Genomic DNA, 10,358 nt, shown 5'->3' with positions numbered 1-10,358 from the left:
TTACAGGCAGTCAAAATATAGCTGCCTCTTTCCCACCTGTGGGAAGAACCAACCAGTGACAGACCAGTGATGTAGTGATGTGGGATTCCCCGCTGTATGCTGTGAATACCATAGGTTAATAAAGAATCTGTCTTAGACCTGGCAGGGCAGAATAGAGGTAGGTAGAAAACTATATTGCATGCTGGGAGAAAGATGGCGGAGTCAGTGAGACATCGTGTGCCCCCTCTGGAAACAGACACCGGAATTTTACCTGGTAGGCGACAGCCTCGTGGCGATGCACAGGTTAATGGAGGCAGGTTAATTTAAGATATGAGTTAGCCAGAAATACGTTTAAGCTATTGGCCAAACAACATTACAAATAATGTGGTTTCTGTGTGTTTATCTCGGGGCTGAGCAGCCGGGAACAAACAAGCAGCCTCCTACAACAGACCAGGGTGCCGTAGAGTCACGAGTGTGGGAGGAAACTCCTAGTCCAATCCTAGGAACCTTTCTGGAACTGTGACTGCAGCTCTGTGGAAGGAGGAGGAAACACAGTGGAAGATTGTACACACAGAGGGCTAACTGGCCTCCTGTGTTCTCAGCAGGGGCCTTTTCTGTGACATCTGTCTGTGGGGAATCAGAATCACGTCTCTAACAAGAGGGTGATGGGTCTGTTCACTATTTCCTTTTTGCTTTATAACAGAGTTAATGTCAGCATAGAGGTCCCAGCCCCTGTTCATGGATACAACTTTGCTCTTATGGGACGGGTGCATTCATAGCTTGGGCTTGAAGTCCTTAGGGAGACAAGAACTTAAACCCCGCCCCTTCCTTACCTCTGCTTCTTCCATATCGGAAAAGTCACCACAACTCCCATAACCAAAGCTCCAAGAACCAGGCCAGTAAGAATCGCCATGAGGAAGATGTTTGGTGGAGGAGGCTCTGATGGAGGAGAGGAAGGGTGAGGGCTCTGACCCTCGCCCTCAACCCTGATCCCGCCCTGGTTCTTCATTCCCCGACAGCAGACTCTCGTTCACCACACCCACTCCTTACCCCACGTCAGGATCAGGGGCTCAGGGAACCCCTCATGGTTCACATGGCATGTGTATCTCAGCTCCTCTCCAGAAGGAACCACCACGGCTGCCCACTTCTGGAAGGTTCCATCTCCTGCAGGCCTGGTCTCTATCACCTCCATATCCTGGGTGTGGTTGTTCCCAGCCTTTTGCCAGGTCAGGGTGATCTCAGCAGGGTAGAAGTTCAGGGCCCAGCACTTCAGGGTGACATTCCCTCCGGGTCTAACTTGACGGGTCACATATGTTTGGGGAGGGTCTGAGGGGAGCAATTGGAAAATTCAGGCATTTGGCATTCCTCCTGGGGATCAAGGCGTGCTCATGTGACCATCCCCGGAAAGGGTGGGAGAGGTGGAGGGGAGCAGAATTCACACAGCAGCCTAAACTTGGGATCTGGATGAGGACTTCCTTGGAAATGTTCAGAGTGATCATGAGCCAGCACAGAGCTGAAGGCTCTGAATCTCACTCTAGGTAAACAGACTTCTGACTTCTGGTTCTGACTGGGTGGAGGAGGCGGGGGAGGGCTTAAGACACTCAGCAACCCTGGAGTCAGACCTTCAGTGTCTTTGTGCTTGGACAGTGAACAGGCCTGAGAGAGGCCCTGATTCGCAGTGCAGCTGTGGCAGGGACCCGCTGCCTGATTGACACCCTGGACTATCCTGGGGGAAGGGCAAATCCTCTGGAGAGTTTCTCATGTTGAGTTAGGAAACTCAGGAGCAGTCTTATGCCTTTGATGCAAGACAGTGTAAATCCTCCAGCTGCTCCCTGCTGAGGGAAGAGGCCTCAGGAGACTGGAGTTCTAATCTCAGAAGAAGGAGTTGGCAAGCGCCCCTCTTACCAGAGCGCAGCAATGTCTCCTTCCCAAGGTCCAGGCATCTACGAAGCATTTTCACACAATCCCCCGGCAGGTAAGTCTTCAAGTATTCTGCCTCTTCCACCCAGACGCTTTTGAAAATTTGAGCTAACTTGCCCTCTGCAGTCCAAGAGCTCAAGTTCTCGTTCAGGGCGATGTAATCGTAGCCATAGTAGGTGACTTGATAGTGCCCTCGGAGGAAGTTACCATTATTTTCCACAGCGCAGCCGTACACCTTCTGTAGGGTGTGATATTCTGCCCCACCCCCATTCAACCATCAGTCACTGCTGCTTCTCCCCCTCCCGGGCTTTTGTCCCAAACTAACCCTGTTCCCGGATCACAATCCTCTACTTAACCCTGGACCTGGAGATCTGGAGTGGAGCCAATTGGACATGGAGGGGTTGTGACCTCGGATCTGGGATGACTCACCGCCGTCCTTGCTGTGTCCGTAGTATTTCATCAGGGCCCGAAAAAGCTTTCGGTCGCTCAGTGACTGGTACAGGGCTTCCTCTGTTTGATTGTGCCAATACTCAGGAGGCTCCTGCGCCATCCAGGGAGCCCGAGGTTGCACGCTCACAGTCGCTGCTGTGCTATCGAATCCCTGGACCTGTGTGGTATCAACGTAGCTGACGTAGATGCACCGTGGCTCCCAGATGTCCGGTCCATAAACCACGGTGTCGAAAAACTGCAGCCAGTGTGAGCCTGGGGATGATGGGCACTGAGACCCTGACCTGGGCCCGGGGCTGGCTGGTGGACTGGGAAGGGAGGAGAGCAGGGGTGGTGAAGGGAGAGGGGCGGGGTCCTCCAGCTGAGGGAGCAGGAAGGTCTGGTTAGGCGATGGAGGAGATGCAAAGATGAGGATTTCCAGTGCGGCACCCTGCTCCTCTAAAGGTCATTTCCCACCTGCACAGTTCTGGGTCAGGGGCAAGGCCAGCACCAGCAGCAGAAGGGCAGAGGGTCTAAGTGTCCTCATCCTCCGAGATGAGTGGTATCTCAGCCAGGACCGGTATCGCTTCTCTTTATAACTCTGATGTGGAGGAGGCTGACTGGCTTCTCTAAGAATTCCCAAAGGTGGTGATGTACATCTGGTGGGTTGGGTCATGGAGAGATGGACTTAGAAATAGTCCTGCTTTGGACCCAGTTCTGCGGCCTGGTATCCTGGGATCAATGTCTGAACACAAGTTGCTTTACCCTGACCCCCAACGTCCTGCTTCTGGTCACAACATCCTTGAGTCCTAGCCCAGAGCCTAGAAAGTCAGTAATTCTCAAAGGTTTTGGTGTCAAAATCTGTACATGGCTTAGGCACGGTGTAGCCATCAATGGGGACTGTACACCAGTGGATTACACCAATTCATGTTTGCACGTTAGGAACAAGAGGGTTTGAGGCATTTGGTTCAGTGTGGACATTAATAGCCGCTTTCAATTAAGTAGAATAAACAGAAAGAACTGTTTTCCAAAATGAAACGATGTTGTGCAAAGGTCTTTTTGGCTGCTTAACATTTCTGGTCATTCTTATCTTCATCTTTCCCACTACAAATTGTATGGGTTTTGTTTCCTTTGAATTGCGGAAAAATACAGTCTCATAGACATATTTTTAGGAGAAACAATGTTAAGATTCACTTTTATTTGTATGTATTTTTGTGTGTCTCTGTGTGTATGCAAGGAGTATGAATTCATAAGACCCAGAAGAGGTATTGGGAAACCCTGGACTGGAGTTACAGGAACTTGTGCTGGGAAATCAATTCAGGTCCTCTGCAAGGGCAGCAAGGGCACTTCATGGCTGAACCATCTCCCCAGGCCCAGCAGAAATAGTCTCATGAACATCTCCAAATAACTGTAGTTTTCTTTTGAGGCAGGGTCTCAGTGTGAAGCCCTGGCTGGCCTGGAAGTAGCTATGTACACCAGAATGACCTAGAACTCAGAGATCGGCCTGCTCCTGGCTCGAGATTCCTGGGATTAAAGCAATGTACCAACAGAATGGGCTAATTGTGAATTGTTTTCTCATTGATACATCACCAAGTTGGGACAGGTGGTACTTTCTCAAGATTCTTTACACTGTGGACTCAAAACACCACTGAGTCCTCCTCATCTGCTGCGTCCACGTGCAGAGGGGAGTCTTGTATATTGACTGGATGCTATGTGAATGAGTCTTATTTTAAAGTAGGGCATCTTTGACCAACTCCTTTAAGTACTAGTAATCAAAAACTCAGTCTTTAATCTGGTCACACATTTCATAGGAAGTTTTGGAAGCCTTAAGAAGTCTTAACTGATGGTGAAGAGCTCAAGAGCTGAAATCACTAATGCTATCTTGAGAGCTTAGATTTTATCTTTGTTGGAGTTGACTAGGGAAGGGCAGTGGACGATGAATTAGCTTTTACACTTTTTGTGGTGGAGGAGGAAGACAATACACCTCTAACCATAATGCGAAGGACGGGCAGGAAGAAAGTCTCCACCAGCTGTGTGGCGCAGGGGATGCAGGTGCAACAGTTTGAGAAGTAGTTGTTTAGCAAGGCGGTTTCTGTTTTCAGCTTCCTGGGAGGAGGCCCACTTCTTGTGAACGAGGGGAGTGTAGACTGGCTGGTGTATAGTTCTGTGAAGTTAGCAAGAACCACTGTTCCTGCCATTTCCAGTGATGCCTCTGAGTTCAGTCCTGGTCAGCGGCTCAGGCCACAGGGCTGGACGCTGTCCTAAGATGATGTCCTTTCAGCACTCGGCCTCCAGAGATCTGGCTGGAGCTGAGGTTTTCCATTACAGAGCTTGGAACAAGCTTCTGGAGATTCCTTAGTGACAACGTGTTTTCTGATCTCTTATTTATGGCCTTCCCTCTGCTGCTGGCAAGAGTTAGTCAATGGCTTAGCTAGAGCAGTGGTCCTCAACCCTCTGAATGCTGTTCCCCTTAATATGGTTCATCTTGTCGTGGTGACGGTTAACCACAAAACTGTTTTCCTTGCTGATCCATAGCTGTAACTTTGCTCCTGTTATAAATTGCATATTTTTGGAGATGGAAGTTTGCCAAAGGGGTCACGATCCACAGGTTGAGAACTGCTGATCTAGAGGGGTATGGTTGGGTCATTGTTGAGAACTCGGCCATATTTAAGTATGGAAGTCTATGGAATTCTAATTTCTCTTTGATTTTTTTAAATTGACATGGATTCAGTGAACATAAGGCTATGACACTTCTCCAGACCATTTTATTGTTTGTATTAAAAATATTCTCTGACAATGTATTAGCATTATTCTTCCAATGAAACAGGGCAGGATGGGGCATGCCGTTATCCTAGCACTCGGGAAGCAGAGGAGGTCAAGGCTTTCCTGAGTTACAGGAGATTGTTTTCTCAAAAGAATAATAAAATTCACATAGTAATTTTATATGTTCTGTCTACAAGTCTCATGTGATAAATTACTACACTCTTTTCTAGACATGGATAATAGACAGTGGTCTGGGTATCATGGCAACCCAGGTCAGCACACTTGGGAGGTGGAGGCAGGAGGATTAGGGTCAAGGCCGTGAAGATCCATGATGGAGGGGAACACACATGCACAGTCTGATAGACTCTCCAAAGAACGTACTGGGGAAGTTGGACAATAGCCATCAGGAGAGGTGAGTGATGACCAGAAATCTCTAGTTTATATAGCAAAAATAAAAAACAAATAAATAAATTAGAGGAAATGTTAGAGAACAGACAGGGAAAGGTCCTCCTGCCACGTACTTAAACTAAACTGCATGTCAGGATCCTAAAGATGAACTTAGTGGGTATCCGGGAGTCACTGACCTCTTTGGCCCTCTTCCCTGTTCCCAAATCTCCTTTTTCTCCTTTGCTCTGTCCTCACCACTTCAATAGGCTTATTGTAAATGCGTGGCCATGACTAGCTTATTAGGGCTGTCAGAAGTCAGGTTTTGACCCCTACAGAATTCTGTCGTCAGCACCACAAAGAGTCCTGTGTTCCGGTTCCTTCATGTGAAGCAGTGACAGACAGAAACATCCTCTGCTGCTGTCAGAGATGAGGGACACACAAAGGAGAGTGACCCCAGGCTCGTGTGCAGTGCTGAGAACAGGTTTAACTCTGTAGAGTAGGGAACAAAACCTGATGGGGCTGGTACACACTGCACAGGCACACAAGAAAATCTGCCAGGAATAGTTGCGGTGATTTCGACAAAACCATCAGAAGCCGTGAGTGATGGCTAGAATCCTGTAGCGTGTTATCAAAATATGAAATGAAACTTTACAAGGCAGAAGGAAAAAGTGTAGCATAAATAATGAAAACCCAGAGACAGATCAGAAAAGCAATGTGGCAGTCACTGGTTGTTACCTTTACCTCAGCCTGAATGGACTATCCTTGCTTCCAGGAATCTCAGAATGAGACTGAGCTGAGACCTATCTCCTCCCATTTTATATTCCTCTCTACTGCTGGGATTAAAGGCGTGCACCACCACCGCCCAGCCTCTATGGCTAACTAGTGTGGCTGCTGGGGTTAAAGGTGTGTGCAACCACTGCCTGGCCTGTATGGCCTCTAGTGTGGCTGCTTTGCATTCTTCAGGCAAAGTTTATTTATTAAAACCCAAATAATATACCACTATAAAAAAGTCCCAAGTTCACGAAGGGATTTGGTGGGTCTAGAGAGCACCTTCTCCTAGTAGAAGGGACCAGGGCTATGGGAAGACAGAAGCTCCCTGAAAATCTTCATTGCTCTCTCAGTAACAGATATTTTAAGGTGGGAGAGAGGGGGCAAGGGAGACAAGAGTTGCAAACAGCCACAGCAGGAGAGCAGGAGAGATTCTGGAAATCCATCTCCCTTCAGTACCCAACCAGAGTAGTGGCCAAGTGCTGTTTTTCAAAGATTTCTGCCGAGCTGGTGACTGGTTAGCCCCAGACCCTCCAGTAACTGCACTCTTGGGAGAGTCAGAGCGTGGGCATGGGAATATGTGCTGGAACCTGGCAGGGACGTTGGACTGGAACATGAAGAATTCAGCGTGGTAGAAATCTCCTAGGCTCAGAGTCTGCTCAGACCATTAACACAGGTGGCCAAGTATGGCCTCACTAACGTCAGAAAGGTCCTCACGGGGGCCAGGTCAGTATCCAGACTGCCCAGGGCATGGCTAGTGTGTGAGCAGTACCCGAGCCCCAACCCATGAAGGACTGCCTCGTGGTAGAACACTGTCTCTAGTGATGTGAAATTGCACAGAATTGCCCGGTGTGCAGATGTCTGGGAACCCAGGAAGGAACACCAAGGGCATCAAGGCTGCAAGCAGCAAGCAGGTGAGACTGTATTCAGACTTCGTACCCTACACAGTTCTCGTTCTCTCTCTCTCTCTCTCTCTCTCTCTCTCTCTCTCTCTCATACTCCTCCTCTCTCATACACTTGGTTTCACACTGCCAGTGAACTGCTACCACAGACCATGCATTTGGTGCAGCACACACAGATTCCATAAGGTTATCGCACGTAATTTTCTTTATGGATTTTACTCAGTTCTAGTACATGAATGAATCATCCACCCTGGCAAGAAATTGCAAAACCATATCCTCATCCTTTCTTTCAAAAAGGAAGGATGACATTATAGTTTAATGAAATCTTAAGTTCCATCAGTAGTGGAGACTTCTAAGCCAGCCTCTGCTGGAAGAGAGGGAGGGCTGGAAACAGAGAGGCTCAGCGTAGGGAGGTCTCAGTGCTCTGGACTGGACTGGGTTCCTCCCTTGAGAACACAGCACTGATGGGAGACAGATACTCAGACACGATCAGATGCCGAGTGCAGAATGAAAAGCCAGGAGCTCTGGAAGGAACAGTGGGAAAGGGAGGACCAGAGCAAATTCTCTATGGTTCAGTCCAACGCAAGGCTCTGTCTCATCCTGTAAAGGGAAGAAGAAGAAATAAATTCACATCGGGGTCCGTGGGTGGTGACACTCTGCGGAGACCATCACTTGCTCAAACTGCCTCAGTCCTGAGAATCAGGACAACCCAGAACATTACCTATGACTCTGCCCCTGTCCCATAGGCCCTGCAGGGGCAAATCTGTATAAAGCTTGACAGAAGCCTCTGCATCCTGGCCTTGGTCTTGTCTGGGAAAAAGCGAAACATGACCTGATCAAATCAGATAGAAGATGGGACTAATGGAGGGGTAATAGCAGTCTACCCAAATCTCCGGAATCAGGCCCCACGTACGTACTATCGGCCTGAACAGAGGTTCCTCATATTTGACCTTTGTGAGAATCCAGGTCAGAAGCAGATTCATGCGAGGTTCAGAGTGCCAACCCCCAATCCTTATCTCTCAGAAGTTTCCAGAAGTGTAACTGCAAACCCAGGGAAGGATGAGGAAACACAATGCAATGTTGTACATGGAGAGGAATAACTGGCCTCCGGGGTGTCTGTTACTGGCAGGGACCTTCTCCATAACTCTGCTGCGAGTCTGAGCTCTATTATCTGCAGCATACATCATTTTCTACACGCTTTACAAGGGAGTAAATCTCTGCAGGCAGGCCCCAGCTGAGTGAGCACTTCGGTGTGGATATCTCTCTCATCTTATGGGCCGGGGCATGTACATAGCCCGGCTTGAAATCCCCTGAGAGACGAGATCTCAGACCCTGCCCCTTCCTTATCTTCATTCCTCCTCTTCCACATCAGACGTGATAAATCTTGTTACCTTACTGTCTGTAGTCCAGGAGTTCAGGTCCTCCTTCAGGGTGCCACATCTGTGACCAGAGTAAGTAACTGTCGGTACCCTCAGGGACAGCGCCTTTTGTGCCCAAGTACAGCCATGTGCATTCTTTAGGTTGTAATATCCTGGTCCTGCCGTTGTTGTCAGATTTGCTACAAGTTAGCACCTTACACAAAGTCAGACTCGCCTTCACGCAACTGCCCCAAGACCTTTTTAGGGTCTAAAGTGCACCCAAAACTGGGTCTGGTCACTAAGTCCCTCCAGGTTCCAGAGTCTCCACAGGTAAGTTTGATGGGGACTCTTCCTTAGATAAAGGGTGACTTGCCTCTGTCTGTCAGGACATGGAGGGGTCCTGACCTTTGAACCAGGGTCACTCACCGGCAGAACTCTGGTTATAGAAGCTGAGCAATTTCCTCAATTTTTCTTTGAAACCTTGTGTGATTTCGAGGGCTTTCTGTGGCTGTTTTTCCCTACCACCTCTTCTCCACTATGGGGCCCAGTGGCGTGGCCCTGTTTTTGTGGAAGCTCACAAACTGAGTGTCATCCATACAGCAGCAACAGAAGGCCATCACACAGAAACTATATTAATTACAACAATGTTTGACCAATGGTTCAGGCATATCCCCAGCTTGCTCTTACATCTTAAATTAATCTATTAATCTAAAGCTCCAAAACTACAGAGAAACCCTGTTTCCAAAAACAAAAAAAAAAAAGAATTTCCTCTCAATGTGAATGTAGCGAACTGAATGTAGGTAGCCTGTAGGAACCTGCTCCTGCAAGGTCAGCTAGGGTCTCTGGATAAGGGATCCTCGAGGCCAAAGAAAAGTCAGAAGACAGGATAGAATTGGGAGGTCTGTCTGGTTGTACCAAAGCAGCCAAACAGCCCAGAGTTTATTTCAGAGCTTGCTTATATCCAAGAGCAGAGCAAAGCACAGCACAGATGTCAGTCAGTGTCTAACTGCAGGACCATTCCTGTCCTTGAGTGAGCAGCCTCCTCTCCAACAGGTGCTTGCTTCTCGGAAGCAGCCTCAGTTTCTATCTTGATGTTCCTGGGTTTTGTCGTCAGCAGTATACGGTCTACTAGATAGAGTGTTCTTTTCTCACAGGCTAAATCAGAAGTCTCTCACAGCCCTCAAGTTTATAGGAAAAAGTAGAGCAGGCGAGCTTGAACTCAAATGACTCCTTTAAGCCAGAAATGACTCCAGATGGAAACTGAGTCACACGTGGGCTCCCACAGTAGCCCCTGTGTCAATCTAGTGAGTTGTCAAAGGTAAAAATGTACATTTAAATTAGTGTGGTGGCCCAGGCTTTCAATCTCAGCCCTCAGGGGACAGAGGCATGGGGATACCTGTGAGTTCCTGGTGAGCTCATCGGAAGATGCTAATAAAAATCTTCCCCCTCCCTCTGACTGGAGTGGCTACGCTCTTTAGATCACCAAAGTCGGAATCCTAAAAGTCTGGGAGCGCACAGGAGCCGGTGTGTCCTACTCTATGGTTTCTACCGCCCTCTGCTGGCGTGAATTGATAACTGCAGCCCAACATTCATAGACACATCAGCATACAAATGTGTGTGTATACATGTGTGTGTGCACGTGTGTGTATATATATACAAAAAATTAAAAAATGAATCTAAAGGTATTCTTTTTAAAAAGATTTATTTATTATATATACAATATTCTGTCTGTGTGTATGTCTGCAGGCCAGAAGAGGGCACAAGACCTCATTACAGATGGTTGTGAGTCACCATGTGGTTGCCGGGAATTGAACTCAGGACCTTTGGAAGAACAGGCAATGCTCTTAACCACTGA

The 10,358-nt window shown here is 48.1% G+C and overlaps 1 protein-coding gene across 1 annotated transcript; it reads right to left on the bottom strand.

Moving 5' to 3' along the window:
• On the bottom strand, positions 1 to 2,872 carry LOC142854139 (H-2 class I histocompatibility antigen, Q10 alpha chain-like). The gene is made up of 6 exons (XM_075979295.1): positions 2,803 to 2,872; positions 2,329 to 2,601; positions 1,885 to 2,154; positions 1,030 to 1,305; positions 813 to 918; positions 1 to 510 (listed from the first exon to the last, which is right to left on the bottom strand). The coding sequence occupies exons 1-6, from the start codon at positions 2,870 to 2,872 to the stop codon at positions 468 to 470; spliced, it is 1,038 nt and encodes a 345-aa protein (XP_075835410.1). The 3' UTR covers positions 1 to 467.
• Positions 2,873 to 10,358: the final 7,486 nt, after the last annotated feature.

This window comes from Microtus pennsylvanicus, chromosome 7, assembly GCF_037038515.1.
Source record: "Microtus pennsylvanicus isolate mMicPen1 chromosome 7, mMicPen1.hap1, whole genome shotgun sequence".
Lineage (NCBI taxonomy): Eukaryota > Metazoa > Chordata > Mammalia > Rodentia > Cricetidae > Microtus > Microtus pennsylvanicus.
This window is presented reverse-complemented; position numbering and strand designations above follow the sequence as displayed.